Source organism: Ictidomys tridecemlineatus, chromosome 7, assembly GCF_052094955.1.
Source record: "Ictidomys tridecemlineatus isolate mIctTri1 chromosome 7, mIctTri1.hap1, whole genome shotgun sequence".
Classification (NCBI taxonomy): domain Eukaryota; kingdom Metazoa; phylum Chordata; class Mammalia; order Rodentia; family Sciuridae; genus Ictidomys; species Ictidomys tridecemlineatus.
Genome location: NC_135483.1, coordinates 41026955 through 41049068, shown reverse-complemented (window position 1 = coordinate 41049068; position 22114 = coordinate 41026955). Strand labels below are relative to the sequence as shown.

At 34.0% G+C, this 22114-nt stretch overlaps 2 protein-coding genes across 7 annotated transcripts in view; one reads left to right on the top strand and one right to left on the bottom strand.

Annotated features, from left to right (window-relative positions):
• Rbm12b (RNA binding motif protein 12B) overlaps nt 1-22114 on the bottom strand; it is a 355955-nt gene that overhangs the window by 315079 nt on the left and 18762 nt on the right. For 4 of the 6 annotated variants that reach the window (XR_013423913.1, XR_013423917.1, XR_013423918.1 and 1 more), the window contains one exon: nt 12524-16966. The exons of the other annotated variants lie outside the window; for them this stretch is intronic. The gene's annotated coding sequence lies outside the window, so the exon portion shown is untranslated. Of the gene's footprint in view, nt 1-12523; nt 16967-22114 lie in introns of those variants that run through there. 6 annotated transcript variants of the gene reach the window in all.
• On the top strand, nt 1061-22070 carry Cibar1 (CBY1 interacting BAR domain containing 1). The gene is made up of 8 exons (XM_078016921.1): nt 1061-1269; nt 1828-2062; nt 4180-4248; nt 4932-5033; nt 9159-9263; nt 14484-14597; nt 19600-19719; nt 21048-22070. Exons 1-8 carry the CDS (start codon nt 1244-1246, stop codon nt 21141-21143), a joined length of 867 nt encoding a protein of 288 aa, XP_077873047.1. The 5' UTR covers nt 1061-1243; the 3' UTR covers nt 21144-22070.

The following is a 22114-nucleotide window of genomic DNA, read 5'->3' as shown; positions in this document are numbered from 1 at the left end:
GTTTGATTAGCATCTATCCCTTCCCCAAGACTATGAGCTTTATAAAAGCAAATACTCTTCTGACTTCTGGTAATCACACCATTCTCTGAGCTTAGTACCTGAAACACAGCGGGCATTCAACAGCTAACTTGCTGACTGAATATAAGGGGGGAAGAGAGATAACATTTTGTAACAAGAGAGTAAGAGAAGTTCTAAAGGTGAGGTAATAAAGGTCTTAGGGACATCCATTTGTGCAAAATACATTTTCGTCCTGTCACATGAGGCCCTGAGAAATACAAAACCATAAAACCCCTGAGCAAAACCACATTTCCACTTCCTCAAAGAGCTTAAAGTCAAGGAACAGTAAAAAATCAGCACAGTGTACTGCTGCAAAGGACCCCCAGACTGCCTGGACGAGCCAAGTGTGGGAGAAGTCCAGAGGGGTTTCTTGAGGCAAATAAAGCTTGAATTTAGACCTCAGGTTTGTTTGGAAGAGCAGCTTAAGCAAATGCCAAGAGGATAGAAAGGACAGGGGTGCTCAAAAGGAAAAAAAAAAATCTGTTTATTATCTGAGTGTCTTTTTAACAGCTGAAATGTCTGTCTCCTCATCAAACTCTCAGGCTCTTCAGGCCAGGGACCCCTGGTTCTTATCTTTGTATTGCTCCCAGCATCTAACACAAGCTTTTCTACACAGTAGGAACTCAATAATTACTTGCTAAGTAAATAAAAGGTTAAAAATTACGTGGTAAGCACTTCTTCCAAAGGCACCTTCCAAGAGTCCACATTTTCATATTCAACACAGAGAAATGCAGACAGACAAGAATGTTAGGAGACTTAATTTCGCATAAGCAGAGCCTGGACTCCATTTGCCTTTAGTTTTAGGTCCCCCTCCTGGTTCCTAGTTGATTGGCGTTTCTCTCCTTTGCTTAAGAACTGGACACAGGGGGTTTGGTAAGAGCAGTGCATAGGTAAGATGAAAGGTCCAGGCTTCCCATCCGCTGCCGGCGCCCGCTGGCCTGCACGGGTGGGCACGTGGTCGCCGTCCCTCCCTGCGTTGCTCTGCTCCGGCTCCGGCTGGGCACTGGTCGCCTCGGGCATTGACCGTGGGGGCGCGCGCCGCGTTTCCATAGAAACGCCCCGGCCGGCGCGGCGGCGCGCGGGGCGGGCTCTCGGGCTCCCGGAGGCAGCGGCTAGCGTTCGGGAGTCTCCGAGCCCCCCCGTCGTTGGGCTCTAGCCAAGGGTCTCTGGCGGTTCGTGAGGCAAGATGTTGAGGCGCAGCCTGGAAAACCGGTAACAGCCCGGGGCCTAGCTGCCCAGGGCCGCCCTAACGCTAAGGCTGGGGTAGGGAAAGTGGAGCCTCCCCAAGGGGCCCACCGCGCCGAATTCCGACCCTGGGCCGGAGGCTGCACAGCCCTCTCCGCGCCCAGGGGCCTACCTCCGCGGGCTGCAGCGAATGCCGGCGACCCCGGAGGGCCCAGGGCAGGGCTGGCTGCCACCCACCGCTCCTCCGGTCCCTCACTGCCGCTGGCAATGCAGAAACCGGAGAAGCTGCCGGACGCCCAGGCCGCTCGGTCCGAAGCGGCACAAGCAGTCGCAACCCCGCTGCAGTGAGGCCCGCGTGGTCCGGGCCTCATTACGGGCCTGCAGGGTCTTGGATAGGGAGGCCGGGATCCGAAGGGGTCCTGGAGGAGCGCAATTCGCCCCGCGCTTCGGAAGACCGTGGGATCGTTGAGGGGGTTTGCGCCTTCACGGCTGCAGAATGCCCCAAGAATGTTTCATATCAAATTAACGCGAAGCCATCTCATCTTAACGAGAATGTTTTGCTTTTTGTGTCACCTTTTTCTCTAGGGACGCTCAAACCAGACAACTGCAAGATGCTGTCACAAATGTGGAGAAGCATTTTGGAGAGCTGTGCCAAATCTTTGCTGCTTATGTACGGAAAACTGCCAGACTGAGAGACAAAGCAGACCTCCTGGTGAATGAAGTCAACGTGTATGCCTCTACAGAGACCCCAAATTTAAAGCAGGGCCTGAAAAACTTTGCTGATGAGTTTGCTAAACTTCAGGATTATCGGCAAGCAGAGGTATGGAATGAGGTCAGAGCGTCATTGATGAATGAGCCAGGAAGTAGAGGATGAAGGAACCCCTGAAGACTTTGATTATAATCTACCACTGCAGTGGCAAACGCACACTTGATGATAAATGCATATTTTCTTGTCTTCAACATTGTGTTAGTCTACTAAAGGGAAGCTTTTTTGTGATTTACCGTTTCGAACTAAAATTTAGGGTGTATTTGAAGTCTTTCCCATTTGCCAGCTTTGGTGAAGGGGAGCCCTTGTACAGAGGGTTTTAAACCTAGTGCTTATGGGGAAAAAAATCACGACTTGTGTTTTGTGTGCACTTAAGTACATTTAAAAGTATGACGAAGATGGAAAATGTTGAGAATGGCAATGTGAATGGCTGAACGGTTACTAAATGCGCAAGCTATTACTGATGTTTTCATGATCTATAACTGACCAATGGCAAGGCTATGATTTATAACATAGTGAGACACTGTGAGGTGAGGTTGGTTGGTTTGTTTTGCTTTGCTTTGAGTGGCCAGGAACTTGTGATTGTTTTCTTTCTAATTTTTTAATCCCTTTAATATTTCATAAGTGCTTTCACTTGTATTTATTTTGTTTCAAGACTCAAGTTGCCTTGTCAGAAGTTGCCCAGTTAGAACTCCATTGCTTTTTATCAGTGCTTTTGGTTCTTTTTTTAAAGCCTAAAAAAAATTTCAGTTACCAAAAAATAAAACGAACACTAATATTTGAACCCATCATTATTATACATACAAAAATTTGAGTAAAAAACTCTCCGGTACCTTTTAGGAAAATGTTGAGTTCTTGTCATAGACATTTCTCAGTTATACATGAATACACAACTGGGCATTTGTTTCAAAACTAATTTACAATCACAGGTAATTATAAAATCTTATTGTAGCCAATAATTTCCCCCTTTTCTAGATTAATGCTATTATCAAATAGCAAAGTGAATTGATTTACATTTGTTCTCCTTTTATTTTCCTTGCTTACCAAATGGTGGAGGTGCTAATGACAAAAGGTAGGCAACAGAAAGGAGAACAGAAAAAAAACCAATATGGTAATCCTTATACTATAGAGTCAGTATATGAATTATAAGAAATGATATAGACTAAACTCTCCTGATTATTCATGGTTTTGACTTTGGGATTCCAAATATTTAAAAGTTAGGTGAGAACTTGATTGTTTTTCTTCATTTTCCTAAAATATTAATATTTTCTAAAATATTAAATGAAACATTTTATAACATTTGGTTTTCAAAAACTAAAGGAAAATCAATATGAAATGATCTTACATTATATAAATATGTATCAAAAAAAGCTTTCCCTGCCATAAAAATATGTATTCATTTTTAGCAATTAAAAAAATGTCATTTGCATTACCTGTTCTGACATAAAATTTCTTTTTTCTTATGCTATATTTATATATGCACTTGTCTATTTTGAAAAAGTTTCTTCAGTTCCTTCTACTAATTTTATTAGTAAAAAAATCATTTAAATTACTTTGTTATTATAACTATGTTTAAGGAAAACTGATTAATTCTGGGTAAAAAAAATACAGCAATATACTTTCATCAGCAATACAGACCACTGGTGATCTAGGGTTTGATAATTCACAAATGGTCGTCAGAAAAAAGTTGCAGCTAATATTGTAATCCCTAAGCATTTTTGCTTTTGAGGCTTGTTTTCAGTATGCTAGATCTTTCAGCTTCAATTTTCTGGAAAGATCTAATATCTGAATATTTAGTCTAACATTATATGCTAAACAACTGAAAATGGTGGCTGTATTAAATTTGAGATGTCTTGAAAGGTACCTGAAAACTACTACTAACACTAAGCTCCTTAGAAATCTCAGACTTTTTTTTTTTTTGTCTTTCTACTTTTACTGTTACTGTAGAGCTTACCAGTTTTTAACGTATTTGAGTTTATATTCTGTCTTACCAATTTCTGGTGAGTATCCTTTTACTCAAAAGATGGGTTAAAAAGTGACTTTTAATTTAAAATTTAAAAATTAATCTGTACAGTGATTATTTCAAAATAAACAACATTTTATTTCAGCATTTAAAATTTGATATCTTTATAAGTTTCTTTTCAGTTATATTTTATAATAATTTTCAATAGGTTGAAAGACTTGAAGCCAAAGTAGTTGAACCTTTGAAAGCTTATGGAACCATTGTAAAAATGAAACGGGTAAGTAAATCTATTTTCTTATCCTATTATTAGGTATTCTGGCAAAGGGCATGAGGTTTCCAACTCTCCTTTTAATATAAAATACAAATTACATGGAATCATTCTGTTTACATACTCTGAAAGATAATTTTTGGATATTTAAAAATAATGAAATATTTTTAGTGAGCTTACTAACTAAGTATACTACTGTAGCAGCATAAGACATTACTATGGATGTTTAAACATATTTAATATTTATAGTCATGAAGACTGTATGGACAGAAATTGTTTTATTAGATGAATGTTTATTTTTGTTTATATATTTTTTCAAAGCAGATATGACACTTGTATTTTTAAAATGAATGTGACAAAAAGTTCTGTTTTTAAAATCAATATATAATTTACATGTAATAAAATTCCTTCCTTTGTAAGTGTTCAAATGTGTATGCCTGTGTAACCACCACCACAATCAAAAGTATATATGTAAATATATTGTATGGTTGTAGCTTTGCATTGAGTGTCATTATTTTGAGAGATTTTTAAAGAAACATGCATGCTCTTTCTCTCCCTTTTTCTGACACACCTCCTGCAATAATGATAACTATGATAATGGTGCCTGAATGAAAATAAAAGCATTCTTCCTTTCATAAAACAATGTGTCTTATTTATTAAATCAGAAATTAACAAAAAATGCTTATTTGCAGGATGACCTGAAAGCAACACTAACAGCAAAGAATCGAGAAGCTAAGCAGTTAAGTCAATTAGAAAGAACACGGCAACGAAACCCATCTGATCGACATATAATTGTATCCTTTGAATTTTGGTCTTAAAAAAGTGTTTTGTAAGGTATGCAGTACAAAAGTAAATGTGTATGGAAATTATTCATTTATAGTTTTAAATTGTGGAGACTTTTAATATAATGCTGAAAATGAAAAAAAAACTGTATTTAGAAGTTCTCACTATAGAAATTAGCTCATTGTAAAGAGATTATACCACCTAACTCAATTCCCTTATATTGTTTCCACAAACAACCAACCCACTCATAAATGCAGATGTTTTCAGAGTAAATTCAAATTTTTGAGTTGTTTTTCCATGGTGATTACTAAACATTAATTATAAAATTAAAGACCTATCATTACTGCTAATATATCAATGCCTTTCTGTCCCACTTTTGAAAAGAGGAAAGAAAAAATCCTATAATAATTCCTTTCATCCTTTAAAAAGTAACTCACGTTGAAACCATAATTATGACTTTCAGCCAAATACCCTCAGGAGTTTCAGAGAGTATACTGAGGTCCACAGATGGACACAAAAGAATCTAAATAGGAGTATCTGCTGAAACAAGGTCCTTATAGTAAACATTACTATTTCCTAAACTAAAATGTACCTTGTTCATGACTAATAAAAACATAAAATAATTGCTAAGTGCTAGCAATGAGGATAGGTAGGACTGTGTAGAAAACACTAACTTATCCCTGCTGCCTCTCTTTCCCATTCCTTATGTGTCTCCTTCCTACTTCCTTAAGGTTGTTACTACTCCGCTCAGCCAGAAACCACATGAGGAATGGCTCTTTGGGGGCATTTGAGGTTCCAGAACACTTCCATTCCTGAGGGGAGTCCCTCGAACAGTGATCTGGGGCTGCGCCAGTTGCCTGGTCCTTCTTCCCATGGACCAAAGGTACATAAGCCCAACCTTATACTTAAGAAAAATGGGCAGCCTAAGGGCTGGGAGTACCCTTTGGAGGCTCTGATAAGAACATCTAGACAATTGTTGAGGCTTAAGATCTCAAACTAGAGATTATAGAATCCATTTTAAGCAAGTCAAACCAGAGAATGCTGGAAAATTCATGACTGACACCTAGAAATCAAGTCAGAAGCCAGGCAAGAGCACCAGTATTTAAGAATTAAGCTAGATATCAATATTTTCTTTGTTTTGTTCTTGGCAGGGAGGGCTATATGAAGACAGGTCAAATATAACACCTGGAATCCCAAGCAACTGGCAATTAAAACAGGAATAATAGTATTGATACTCAATACAGAAATGAAAGCATTTCTAGATGAAGATTTTTTTCTGACTTAAGTGTTCTGTATGGGAAGAATTAAAAGCAACAATAGAAAAGATTATTGTTATAGGTGAATTGATTTGCTCACTGCCAAGATCTACAACTTACGTATTTTGACAACCTGAGACTAGAAAAATAAATGCAATCTACAGATAAATGTATTCAACAAAAATATAAAAATATTCAATCACAGCATCATAGTATTTTTACCAGGATACATCCTTAAAATTCGACTGACTCTTTGTTCAGAAGTATTCTAAAGTTCAATATGTAAAATAAAATGAAGTCCCTCTAATAAAGATAATGAATCCTGGCTACAGATATATATAGCTCAATCAGTAGAGTGCTTGCCTCCTAGGCACAAGGCCCTGGGTTCAATCTCCAGTACCACACACACACAAAAAAAAAAAAAAAAAAGATAATGAATCCTAGATCTTTGCCAGCTCACTACTAAGGCCAGCCCCAGGTGACTTCGGAACAAGCTTTCTGTAACAAAGTTTGAAAAACACCAATCTGGCTCCCCCTTTTATAATTATCTGAAACTCTTGACTGATTCCTTTAATATAATGATAGCTGTATCTTAATATTTTAATAGCATATTCTACTCAAATTGGTATACATAAGAATTTTGAAGAATTTTCAGTGAAAGGAAGAAATATTAAAAAATCTATATTCACTTTCCTAAAACTAGCTGTGAGACTCTGGATGAGTTATTATGCTCAATCAAATTTATTTCAGACTTTCAAAAATGAATACAAGTTGCTGAAGGATGGTAAGTTAAGATAGAGGTCCCAGCTATGGCTACTGTCCCCAATGCTTTCCTAGTTTAATGAACTCTACATATACTTATATGTTTTAAGGTGACAATATCAATAATTGGGAATGAAAAAGACATGAATCAAAAGGAAATAGTCACAAGAACTGAATCAGTTATATTTAATAGTATTAGGAATTAATTTGCTTGAATATTCTCAGCAAAACATTGACATCAAATGCTGATTTTTTTTCATTATAAATCTCCAAAACAGTTCTATATTACATTTCTGTGATGACAAACTCCAAAGCAAAAAATATATATATATGTGTGTTTATATATATATTTAATACCAGTATGATTAAGCTGAGAGTTTCTGTGGTTAGACTTTACATTCCATATGATAAATGTATACACAGATATAAATGAATTCATTTTTTAGTGTTTGGTATCTTGAAATTGTGTAGCTAAGTATATAGTTCTGTAAGAATACATGAGTTTAGTTTACTGAAAAAATTGTTCTCTTTGAAATGTATTTTTTCCTTTATGAAAAATTCCAGTCACAGGTGGGTAATAAAGTGGTGTATCAAGAAATGGATCCTTATAGTAAACCCTTTTACTTATTTCAATTTATACATTTCCTTAAAAAAGAAACCAATGGCTAAATGTCACAATATGACATATCATAGAAATTTAATGACAAATGCAAATTTTCCCCAGTTATTAAATGATTATATGTGAGACTTTTTAGCAAATATAATTCTAGCATAAGAAACAACTTGATTAGAATTTAATCAGAAAATTGGTCTATGACTTTAAAAATCTCTGTTATTGTTGAAGAAAACAACTTAAATGTGTTTGGGCAACTATTGAAAGAGATGTTTAAAGAAACAGATATGAAAACTGAACAAACTACGTTATGTACACATACTAATATGTAACAACAAATCTCACTGTTATGTATAATTTTAATGCACCAATTTTAAAAAGAAGTACATGATTAAATTGGAAATGTTCAGCATTCAACAGTACTTTGTCACTGCATATGACTGTTGAGTTCTTGAAGTGCAACTAGAATACCCTAGGAACCAGTTTCCACATTTGTATTTAAGTTTAATTAATTTAAATGTAAATAGCTATATGCAACGAGTGGTTACCATATTGACTACACAGCACATATCAAGATAGTTGTAGTACATTTCAGCATACATAAAGCAAAGCATTAAATTAGTTATTAGTGTACAAATTTTTTAATATGTATATGCTACATAGAAATAGTGTAATCTTAGTATCTGAGATATTTGTAGGGTATATACTGTTCCACTGGATTAAGAATATTATAAAATTAGAACATTTGAAGAACTATTAAACCTAAGCAAGGTGGTATAGTAAGAGACTTTAGATATATACTTGCTGACCTTAAATATTTCAATTATGATAGATAATTGATAGGGAGGGAGGAAGGGAGAGAGGGAGAAAGGGAAGGAGGGAAAGAAAGACAGGAAAAGAAAATTAGACTCCCAGTTGTGGAAGGAAGGAAGGAAAGAAAAGAAAAAAATTAGACTCAGTTATGGAAACTGACATAGCAACAGGTCCTTCTACTGTGTGTTTCTCTTAGTCCTATAGAAAGATGATTCCATCAAATCCATACAATAAATAGTCCTATGAGATAAACTTTATTGTTTTATAAATTGAGATAATACATGAGAATTGAAAATACTTACTAATAAATCCGAAGTCCTTTCTTAAAAAAGTGGTAAGGGGAAGAGAGAAAATAAAGGATAAGAATGATAAATGTTATAAGTAGTGAAATACAAGTATTAGAAAACAGAAAGTAGTCTCACAGTAAATCTTTCTAGAGTGATAGGAAAAAGATGATTTTTATAGAAGGGAAGGATTTTTGTTTGAAATCATGAATCATGTCACTTAATAGATTCAAAATTCTTTATTCTACATGTCTTATATAAATCATTTTATTGTATGTGGTAAAATATAATATTTAAAAATTTATACTATTATGTCAAAAGCCAATACTACATTAGTAACACGAATAGACTCAACAGAATGGATATTGATTTGATTTTCATATCTTTGGTTGGGGAATACTTCTACAGGCAGAATCTGAATTACAGAGAGCAACAATGGATGCTACCCGAACAACTCGTCATCTGGAGGAAACTATTGACAATTTTGAAAAACAGAAAATCAAGGATATAAAGGTAATTAAGAATTAAGTTTCAAAAAAAGTTTTCTAACCTTATTTTTTCAAACTAATGAAAAATTACTGATTTTTTTAGACCATACTCTCTATGAAAAAAGATGTTATAGATCAAAACATATAATGTGAAAATAATGGTAGGCAAAGGAGCTGCATTTCAACCAGAGATTAGACATTCAACTTTTTATCCCAAAGACTGTTTCAGGGAAACTAACAGTATGTTTTTATGTATCAGATGGCATTTGATATGTAAATTATCTTTCAATCTTCACAATAGCCCCACAAGAATGGGTGGTGTTATTAAGAAATTAAGCAGAGAGCCTGTAATCACAGTATCTCAGGAGGCTGAGGCAGGAAGATCCCGAGTTTGAGGCCAGCCTTAGCAAATTTAACAACTTAGTGAGACCCTATCTCAAAATAAAAAAATTTAAAAAGGGCTGGGAATGTAGCCCCAGGGTTCAATCCACAATATACAAAAATTAAAAAAAAAAAATAATTAAGCAGAGGTACAACTTCGCCAGAGTACCATAGACAGAAACAAGCTATAAACCGGGTTTTTTAAAAAATCTGTGGTTTCCATTGTAAAACACTATCATTAATATCTATTACACAAGGCTTTCTAATAGCTATTATCAAATAATAGGGTAATAGCCAACCATATAAATTTTCATCCACCACCACAATAAGATGTTTTAGTTAACAAAATCACAATCATTGCCTTATTTCTTGTAACACATCATTAGACAGAAACCTTTTTACAGGATCATGAAATTCAACAGGTCTTTGGTGGCTTTTTGTTTATGTATCTTGGAAAGAAGGACTGATTATAACTATATACTTTAAAAAATTCACCTAAGGATGTCTTTTTGGGTCACTGAAAATTTTCCAGTAGCAAGTTTTAAAATTTTTCTCCCCACTTATTACCAGAAAGAAGCTTTCCTACTTTTATAAGGTATAATCTTATCAATAAAATAAACATTATTTGCCAGTTAATTATATAATGCCTCTCTGAAATCCGTGAAACAATACTCATTTGCATCTTTAATTTCCTTTCCTATCATAATTTCAAAAGGATTTCAGAACTTTACTTTCTCAATTCAGTCACAGGCTTTGCACTCTGCTATGTAAGAATCTAAGGAGGCTGCCCTGAGAAAAATGCTTTTACCAAGCTGAGAGAATAAAGGGGTGGGGGGGAGGCATGAAGTCCTACAATTAATATCCTCTCACGGGAACTAGAGGAACAAGGTTTTTTTAGATAGTTATCTTTCACATGAAAAATGAGAATGGACACTTCGGAGGTATGCCTGATTCCACTGCTGCCTAAGGGCTTCCTTAGTTAGTAATGCGAATTGAGTTTCTCCCTCCACCACTGACTCTTCCTTGTGCCTGCAAAACATTTTTACACATGGAAATTCATCTCTGATTTTTGAGCTCACTTTGTGTTCCACCTGTATGCTTGCTAACTCTACAAGTGTTAATTCTTTGAGCATCACCAAGTTAACTATTGAGGCACAGAGGATGAGAGTGCAGAATTTCCAGAGAAAATGCCTGCTACTGGGATTTCCTGAAATGGGAAATGGAGGGGCTGTACAAAGAGCTTCCAATACCTTCTCCTTGCCTGCAGTATCATGCCCCTAAAAACAGAAAGTCCTCTGATGGTTCTGGGATGAGGTACAGGAAGAAACCTTCACCTTTAAAAAGTTGAGATAAGCCAGACACAGTGGCACATGCCAGTATTCCCAGTGTCTCAGACAAGATCAAAAGTTTGAGTTCAGCCTCAAAACTTAGTTGTCTCAAAAAAAAAAAAGAGAGCGCGCAAGTGAACAAGCCAGTGTGACCTGGGGACTCAGCTCAGTGGCACAGCGCCTTGCATTCAATCCCAGTTCCAAATTCCAAGTATAAATTTACTGATTTTGTGTTTGGGGCAATCACCAATTTGAGAATATTTTCATCACCTCAACCTTGGACTGTCAGCTTCTAAATTCCTGCCTACCTCCCACACTTAAGTAGTCCATATCTTATGTGTCTATGGATTGGAATCATGCATAGTATTTTGTGACTATTTCACTTATCATGCTTCCAAGGCTTATCCATGTTGGAGCATGCATCAGTACCTCTTTTATGGCCAAATAACATTCCATTTATTATATGGATGTTTTGTTTATCCATTCATCAGTTAGTAAATGTTTGGATTGTTTCTACCCTTTGGCTATTAAGATTATTAATGCTGATGTAAATAAAAATAATTCATGCCCAGGTTTTTGTGGACATTTTTTCTTGCATACATACCTAGGGGTGGAACTATCGAATCATATAGTAACTGAGTAGCCAGACTTTTCCAAAGCACCTGCACCATTGTACACCCCCACTAGCAGCATATGTGGTTTCTAATTTCAGTACTTCCTATTCATCAGGCTTCTTGATCGAAGCTATACTACTACTGGGTGTAAAAAAATAAATGGCTATTTTGATATTTTCCCCATATTTTAATATTTTTTATAATTGGGTTACATTTTTGAGTTGTAAGGGCTTTTTAGTGTATTCTGGATAAAAGTTCCTTATAAAAATTTGAAATTTTCTCCCATTCAGTAGCTTATTCACTATCTTAATGGTGTCGTGTGAAGCACAAGTTTTTAACTTGTGATGAAGTCCAGCTTATTTTGATTTGTTGCTAAGACTTTGTTACTAAATCTGTGATCCTTGTTTTCTTCTAATAGTTTTAGTTCTTAATACAAGAGTATTTGAGTCTTTTATCCATTTAATTCTTGTAAATGGTGTGCACTAAAGACTGAATTTCATTCTTTTGCATTAGATTACCCAATTGTCATACTATCATTTGTTAAAGAATGTTAAAGAATATGACCATTGAATGGTCATATCCTTGTTGAAAATTAGATGTTTTTACTTCTGGACTCTTTCTCTCATTGGTCTGAAATTATCCTATGCAGTACCACACTGTCTTAACATTGCTTTGTGGTAAGTTCTAAGACCAGGTTGTGTGAGTCTTCTATTTTCTTTTTAGATTGATTTATCTATTCTGGAGCTGTATTAATTGTAGAATCGGTCAATTTTCCCAAAAAGTCAGCTGAAATTTTAATAAATATTGCATCAAATCTATACATCATTTTGGGAATAACATCTTAAGACTGATTCTTCTAAACCATGAATATGGAATAGTTAGACTGTTAAATTTTCCTTTACATCTTTAAATTATATTTGTAGTTTTCCGTATATGGTGAAGTAGTTGATGTGAGCAAGAAACAAATTTTAATAGCTTCCTTTTATTATAAACATAATATCATGATTTTTCCATAAAATTATAGAGACAAACAAGAATCTCAGCATTCAAAAAATAATGCTAGCATTTTGGTTTAGATCTTTCCACACTTGATCCTATACACATATACCGGAGATTAGTAAATAAGATTTAATAACACACATCTCTTGGGCACTGACTATATAGCAGGTACCATTTTATGTAAATAAACTCATTTATTCCTCACAACATACTTATGAGGGAAGACACTATTATAATAAATATAAAATTTATTGTGGACACATTCATGGTAAAAAGTAGAGATCCGTGTCATTCCCCTTTGATTTACTCAGTATTTTGTAATATGGATATTAATTTAACCAGGCTTAATGAACATCTAGGTTATTTTGCAATTGCAGATGGCTTTTTTCAACCTTTGTTCTGGTCCAGTTATTCTCTTGGGATAAGTTGCCAGAAGTGGAGTTCCTGGTTCAAAGAACACACACACTAATTGTAATAACAATTTTTAAACCTTATGTCTGCAAAGATTGAACAGTTTCTTTTCCTATTAGACTTTGCATAAACATACATGCAGCTGATGGGTAAATAAAAAAAAAAATCAGTATTATAATTTCATTAGTACTGTTAAAGCATTAAGTACTTTTTCATGTGTCTAATGATAAACTATTTCTTTAGGGGATGCTGCCCTTTTTTGAAACAACTCTTTAAGAAAATTAACTCTAAAGAGATGTGTTGCATATATATTTCACTTTTACTGCTTATGGCATTTCTGCCACCTTAAACCTTGGTTTTTGTTGCTAAGTCTATTGGTGGTTTTGGTTTCTGCTTTGGTGTCATACTAGAACTGTTGCTGTCCCCAACATATTTGCTTATGTTTTCTACTTTTGCGTTTTTAGAATATTGTTAAATATTTTTCTTGTAATTATGAGGTAGATATATAACTTTTTCCTTTTGATAGAAAGATCTGTTGTCATCCTTTCTTGAAGAGCATCTACTCTAAGTTTTCATTTCCCCTTGCTTGCCTGTTAATATTTTTTTAAAAAGAAAATGCTAATTTTTATTTTAATTTTTTTCTGCAGATCATACATTTATAGTGTTCAAAAATCAATTTTATTAAACAAAAATATGTAGTGAAATATCTTACTCCACTAAACATCTTGCTGGAAGCTCTAATATTAGTTGGTAAATAATACTTTCTAATTTAGCCGATTTACTTCTTGAACAGGTGATATGGCTTGTCTCTTTCACTCTCCGGTTTTCCCTGTAGGAGTTTCCACACTCTTAAAGGCACTTGATTCCTAACTGGTTAGCAATTATCTTAGGGAGATAAGCAATTAAGAAAGTCTGTCCTGGTCAGAAGCTATTCCACCTCTAAGGCATCCTTGGGTATCTGGCGAGTCTAAGCATCAAATCCAAAACTATAACTTAGCATCATGCCGTTTATAAAAGTCAGTTGCTAGGTCAGTATACCAAAGCCCTCTGTGACCTATATAATAAGTGCAATAAGAGTCATTGTTGGTCATAATTAACAATCTCTTATCCCAGAATACAGTTTTTGTTTTTTGTTTTGTTTTGTTTTTTCAACATCAGTTGGAGTTACTAAAATACCAGCTTCAAAACTTAACTGGAATACTTAAAGGCATGTACCAGAGAACTTGCTGGCATACATTTTAGTCAGATCTTTATTTTCATAGCTGTCAATTACCAGGTATAAAGATAACTGATAGAGTATGACCAGTAAACATTTTGTATAATTTTAAGGTTCTGCCATAAAAGGTGTTTACAAATGAAATCTATTTTGGTTTATCTTTTGTACTTTGTCTTGTAGAAAAACAAGATACCTTTGTCTTTCATAAAATGTAAAGACTGTAGAGGGGAATAAGTACTTTTAACTACATTCATAAAACAATTGAAATGACTAAATACAAATCTTTGTTTTTCTAGAATATATTTTCAGAATTTATCACAATTGAAATGTTATTTCATGGCAAAGCTTTAGAGGTCTATACTGCTGCCTACCAGAATATACAAAAGATTGATGAGGATGAAGATCTAGAGGTAGGACTATGTCTAATATGGTTCTGTTAATATGAAAATGTTTCAAAGAGAATATTAGTTTGTATAAGTAAAAATATCTTAAAAGTTCGAACACTACAATGGTGATTATTATGTGCAGTCCCAAACACATGACTTTTCTCATTTTTCCAGTTATTTTTTAACTTTTCAAATTAACCATAGTAAAGTTCCAAGACAATTTATAGTAAAACATAATCTACATCAAACTATTACATGAAATAAAAATTGTGCATTTTCTCTGGTGATATAAATACTAACATGTACTTAACATTGATTTGAGCAACATTTTGAATATTTATGCCATACATGATACCCAAAACTTTTCATTTATTTTCTTATTCAATCCTCTCACAAACCTATGAGATAGTTGCTTTTTAGTCTCATTTTACAACTACAGAAGCAGGCTTAGAGGCTTTAAGTTCATTATCTGTGACCACTTCGCTAATAAATACCAAGATCTGAATTCCAATTGGCTTTGGGTAAATTACTAAGCCATGAAATAAATTTAGGTTTTTATGCAGGCTTGCTGACAGGAGTTTTACTTAAATGCAAATAATTCTGACTGTCCAATTAACAATTAACATTGGCCAATCAGTAAGTATCAAAGCCTGGACTTCAGTAAGCACACCCAAAGAGCAAATACCCTACCTTATCTATCCAAAGGAGAAAAAAAAAAAAATGGCTTGAAAGGGTTTTTGCTAATGAGAGAAAATATTCAAGTTAACCAGAATTCTGTATTAATAAATGGCTGGCTGATTTGGGAGTGTCTCCCATTTGCAGATTCTGCAGACTACCCTCCCTCCCCATCTTTTTAAAATATTCTTAACTATCCATAAACATATCCTCTAAGCCTTCTTATCTGATTACTCAACTGTTTCCAGGAAACTAAAATGAAGAAGGGTGCATGTTTATTATGTTTGTTTCTGATTTTATGTCAGTTATGCATATGTGATCATAGTTATATCATTTGTTAACAGATGACCTCGTAAGTGTAACCTGCTTTAAATACTAAATTTTTTCACTCCTTTTCATGTTGTTTTCAAAGAGATTAAGTTTTTATCTGTCATTTATAAAATAGCAAATGTTTCTATAGTGATTACTTTGGGCTGATTCATACATTTTGGCTATGCTAGTTATTTTAATCTTCTTCCCATCTTCATTTCTATGGATGAGAAAACCAAATCACAATGAAAAACTTCCCAGAGATCCCATAGCTTGTTAAGTAGCAGAGCTGGGGGTCAAATTCAGAGGTCTGATTACAAAGCTGTTTTAATCCTCTACACCATACTACCAAAAGTATGATTTTGGGTGAATCACATGAATCATTTCTTGCAAGAAACAACACTTTACTAAGGGGCAGGTTAAAAATGATCCCCTACACTTTCAGTCTTTTTCTAATAACTTTCATATTCCACTTGTGAACTGATTCTAAAGTTTCTTGAAGTCCTTTGTTCCTTAAGACTTTTCCCTCTCATTCAGGAGCTTCCTTTGTAATTCCTCTTACCAGTACTCTTAATCACCTCTTAATCAGTCTATGGGAGACAGATCCATGAAAACTAAAGGTCCCAGGGTGTGTGGTAGATATGTTTTTAGTGGTACTCAAGATATGATTTATTACAGCAAAAAGCACATAAATAAATAAAGTAAAATCAATATGGGGAGAAGGTGAAAGAGGCAAAACCTGGAAGAAACCAGGGCTAAGCTTCCAAGATCCCTCTCCCAGTTTATTGAGCACCTGTGTTTATTGAGCACCTATAACAGGCATCATTCTAAGTGCTGAGGATTTAATATTGTGAAAAATTGTCTAACTGATCAAAGCAGGAATTTAAAATATACCAGGAAGTTCAAACATTAAAAAAAAAATACTATGTAGCTGTTTAAGTTTTAAAATTCCATTAAAAAAATGCTGTATGAGATAATAGCATTCCAAATAGTTTCCAGAATCAAAGACTTGAGAGATAAGGAGGATGACTGACAAAAAAGTCCTGGGGCAAGCTGCTGTGAATATAGAGCAGTGTATTTTAAATAGTTCACAGTACAGGGGAAAGCACTTCTTCAATAAACCAAAAGCAGTAAGTAGGTCCCAAGAGGATAAGGACCCTATAAATACAAGGATTCTTGGAAATACAGAAAATACACAGGGAGGGACAGAGAAATAATTCACTGTTCTTCCATGTAGTCCATGTTCTCTGAGAACCACTGAGATGATACTTCAGCATCAGTCAACTTTTTGCAGTTAGGCACTCTGATTACATTTAAACTATCTTACCTTATTTGTTCTTCACATAAGTAATGTTGGGCCCCTTCAAAAATCACTTCTATGCAATCATTTCAGATCTTGAGATCCACACCTAGAAGAGATCTTGGATCATGTTGGAAAATGCACTATTGCCAATAAATTAATCTTTCTGTTGATCTGTTCAACAGCAGATTTGTTGTTTTGCAAAAGATTAATTGTAATAAATATTTAACTGTTTTAAGCTTATTCTAAAAGTTCCATGTTTTCCATTTTCTGCTTATTTCAATCTTTGCTAGACGTTTAAAATGTTCAAATAAAAAATATCAATTGATTAATAAGTTATCCAGTTTTTATATCATACCTGGACACCAGTGTTCTGTCTGGCATCAAAATAGAATTTAGTCCTTAGAAACCTGCTACCCTAATTAGTATCCCAGAATTGCCCCAAAATACAAGTTTTGTCTTCTAAGTTTCCTTTTGTGTCTTGCAGTTCTTAAAGGTTTAAAGGAATGTGTACAGAAATCACTTGATTTGGGTCTCCTTTTTCTCTCCCCACAAAATGGGGTTTAAGTTCATATTAAATCATTCTTTAGGCAAAAGTGAATTAAATTATCTATTGGGAGGACTTGCAAAAAGAAAACAGCGTTTCCTACTGTAGTTGTGGCAAAGGTTTAAAGGAATGTGTACCGAAATCACTTGATTTGGGTCTCCTTTTCCCTACAAAGTGGGGTTTAAGTTCATAAATTATCTATTGGGAGGACTTGCAAAAAGAAAACATTTCCTGCAGTAGTTGTGGCAACAAATACTTAATCCATTAAAAACAGACATAACTATATTCTTGAGAATAAGAACAGTAGGAGCTACTGATCAGAAAACAGGGGAAAGCATTTGACTTGGCTCTTGAAAGATGAATTTGTCGGGATCCCAAGCTGAGGAATTGCAAAGGCACAGTATAACATTATATATGTTCTCCATATAAGTATGTAAACTACAAGTGATGAATGGTAGGTAAGTTTATTAAGCCTTGGATGTCACCTAAGGTATTTGGTCTCTGGTACTACCAGAGTCAACCACCACAAAATATTTATTTTTTAATACAGAAATAATATGGGGCTGGGGTTGTGGTTCAGTGTAGAATGTTTGTCTAGCACGTATGAGGCTCTGGGTTCAATCATCAGCACCACGTATACATAAAGATATTGTGTCCAACATCAACTAAAAAAAATAAATATTAAAAAAATAAATAATATACTTTTGGTCTTAAGGCAAATCTAAGTAAGCTATAAAGAAAATTCTATAGTCTGTAAAATTAAAAGTACCTCAGGTAACAAATTTAGGGAGAAAGGCTTATAGCTTGGTCTACTAGGTAATATAGATATATAGAAAGGCTAATGCCTTTCACAATAAAATTAAGTCTAGAGCTGCACTGCCCAATATAATAAGCTACTAGGTATAAATGGCTTATTTAAGGTTATATAAGTTAAAGTGTAAATTCAGCTCCTCAGCCACATAAACATATCAGGTGCTTAGTAGCCACACATGACCAGTAGCCATCTTTTAGGACAGTACAGAACATCAAATATTTCCATCAAATCAGAAAATTCTATTTGACAGTGCTAGTCAAAAACAAATTTGGGAGAATGAAATGTGGTTATCAAAAGAGTATGTGGAGTACACAGAGAATTAATTGAAGGTAAGATAAGTTCTTTCAGAGAAACATTTTTTTAAAAGAATAGCCTAAGGGAAAGGGCATAAGCAATAGAAAGGAGATATGAATAAATCTAGCTTTCAAAAATCTAGCCAGCTAGCACAATAAAAGAGATTTCTAATGCCATGGAAAAGAAAAGTTTCAGGATTGGACAGGGAAGACAAAGATTTTGGTGATTTTGGTAAGGGATTTTTGTGGAAAGTGAAAGCCCTATTGTAGTTTGCTAAAAAATAGAGATGAAGTAGAATATTTTAGAAAAATTTAAGAAGTAACACTGTACCTTGAAGTTTAAAAAAATATATATCTGGAGCTCATTTTCTAAAGGAAACCTTTGAAAAATGAACAAAATTTTTGTTTGTACATTTAAAGTTCTAAAGAAAAAATACACATTGGAAAGGATCAGGATGCTTGCTTTTTAAAATAAGGATACATTGAAGAGTTTGAAGAAAAAGGGAAGTTGAAGAAATTCACACTTGTTAGTCTGTATGTTAGAGCTATGGGGAAAGAAAAAACCAGAGATAGTATGTTAGAGCTATGGGGAAAGAAAAAACCAGAGATAGTATGTTAGAGCTATGGGGAAAGAAAAAACCAGAGATAGGATCCTAAGTTTAGTAGAGTGCTAAGATTTGAAAATACTCTCTTAAGGGAATAAAAACTGACAGGTCATGGCATTCCAGATCCTAATGAGATTGGAATCCATGAATTAATAGTGGCTCCAGTTTACTCTTATGTGATTTTCCATAGCAATGCTGCAATGAAGTTAAATTGATGAGTCAAGAAAAGGCAGAGCAAAAAGAAACAAAGGTATTCGAGCTACAACTGCCTTACTAGCTTGCATACTCTTTGAAGACCAGAATTATTGCCTATATCCCCCTTCACTGTACACAGTTCCAGTGGATAGAGACTATCGTCTTAAACTCACAATAATTCAAATTTTGTCCATGAAGGGTATGCTTTAAAAAATCTTGATTAACTTGACTGTCTAGATTTTCATTTAGTATCTCCTTTATAAAAATACTATTTTATCTTTGCAATAGGTTTTCCGAAATTCTCTGTATCCACAAGATTATTCATCTCGTTTAGATATTGTAAGAGCAAATTCAAAATCACCTTTGCAGAGATCACTGTCTACTAAGTGTGTATCTGGAACAGGACAGGTAAGCTAAAAACCATTTAAATCCAAGTTTCTGCCTTTGGAGCTTTTCTGTATTTAAAATGTTTCCGTTCAGTCATATACTTTACTCTATCAGGAGCTATTTTCTGTTTTGTAAAGGACAGAAAACTACACTCTGTTATTTCTTATCTTCTATAGTCACACATTATTCTCTGAAACAGAACTCTTTGAGAGCAGAGATGAAAAGACAGAAGAATGCTAATGTAGATTTGTTGTCTGGTATGAAGAGCATAGATTGTAAATTCAGTTTAAATCTCGCTGTCACTTAGATTTACCCAAAAAATGAATTACACTGAACATTTTCATGACTCCAGCAATACAGCTCTTTAGAGGAAAAAAAAAAAGAGCCAGTTTTCTTTTTTCTTCTAACATCCAGAAAGCCAAGAGTAACTGGACCGAGGATAGCATGCCAAACTATAGTCTAGAGAGCTCTGACCTTTCTGTATCTAGCCTTCACAATTTAAAACTGAACAAAATATTTTCCAAGTACAACTTTTAGATGAAAATAGAAATCTGACTAAATACCTTCTATTTTTATTTGATTCTCTTCTAAGCATTCATTTTCTGCTTTATAATTACATATTTCTTCCCTCAACCAAATTATATTTTACTCTCTCAGCATTAATGTGTGCTTTGCACATATATTCCATAAACTTAGTCATTATATTACATATAAAGTTTTGACTATTTGAAACTAGTTAAATATTACCTAAGTTAACTTATGTTTGCATAGTACATTATCCTAGGATTTTCAACATTAGCTCTATTGACTTGGGACCACGTAACTTAGGAGAAGGGTTATACTATCCTATCAATGTAAAGATATTAATTAAACAGCATCCCTAGCCTCTACCCACAAGATGCACAAAAAATATTAACAGTTGAAACAACCAGAAGTGTCCACTAGGAGTTATAATAACCCTTTAGGAGTTATAATCACCCTTAGAAAGGGTTAAAAGCACATGCCGAACGTAAGCTGGTGAATTCAGATTCTCAATTCATTCCATTTAAGTCCCACTATTTTTATATCAGTATTTCTGTGACATGCCTAGGTGAAATATCCTTCTGTTTTTGCCATCCTTTTGATGATTTACTAATGCTGTTTTTGCAACCCAAGAATTTTTTTTTATTCATAATATACCGAGTCCATATTTTGTTACTACTTACTGGTAGCTATCTAACCAGAATTAAATGGTTAATTTCATATATGATAAATTTCTATGTACCCTTGGTAAGGGCATATAAAAAGATACCAAGAATGTAAAAATATTTTAATAAGTATCTTTATTTTTAAAATATTAATTTTAACAGATAGCTACCTGTCGGCTAAGAAAGGATCAACAAGCAGATGACGATGATGAAGATGATGACGACTTAGATGTTACAGAAGAAGAAAATCAATTTTAAGTAAACCTTATTTCCATTTTCATCTTAAATGACTTGAAATTCTGGATTACTAAAACTGTAAAACTTTATATTCAGTTGATGGGTTTCACCTCAAAATGAAATCCTACTAAAATGGAAAAATAATTAAAGAAATTTATGCTCACCAAAAATGAAGGTTTTAAAAAATGATATACCCTAGTCATTTCAACATTCTACCCTAGTGTTATGTGATTTTTTTAATATAAGTTCCAGTAAAAAAAAAATATGTATTTCAAAACATTTCAGATTAATTCACTATACCTAGTTGAAGTTGCAACAATAGATAAAAAGAAAAAAAAGATTTTAACAATTCTTCATGGCTTCTTTTTAAGACTCCCTGTTTTCAACACCAGAAAAGGTATGATTACAAATTCTACTTCATAAAGCCTTAAATAAAAAGCTTTTTTTCTCTTTTACCTTTATTAAAACCTATGTGTCATTTGATATGTAAATTTACAGTTTTCAACAAGAGTGTAATCAAATACAATAAAGGTACTGAGGCATTATGACAATAGGTTTTACAAGTGTCCATAAAGCTTATATTTTAGTCTTAAACAAAAGTGCTATCATACCAAACAATTATATGTGGTACTGCAATTTGGAAAAAAAAAGTAACTTTTTGGAATGTTGCCTTGTCTTGGAACACCATGCATCACTAAAAAACTCTTTAAAATTTTTGCCAAGCTATAATCTAGTTAATGAATTATGACCTAAAATATAAAAAATTTAATCAGAACCTTTTAGTATATGTACTGTTTTTATTTCTTTTAGGAAGGAATTATTCTTTTGTTATTTCCTGGATCCACATCAGATATTATAAAAATTTTTAATGAAATTTATAAAATCATTCAGGGTAACTGGAAAAAAGCAGTTATTCACAACAGAAAAATAAAAGTTTCTAGAAAGCTTTTTGACTTGTTATTCATGGTTCTGTGTTTAACAAAGTACGACTT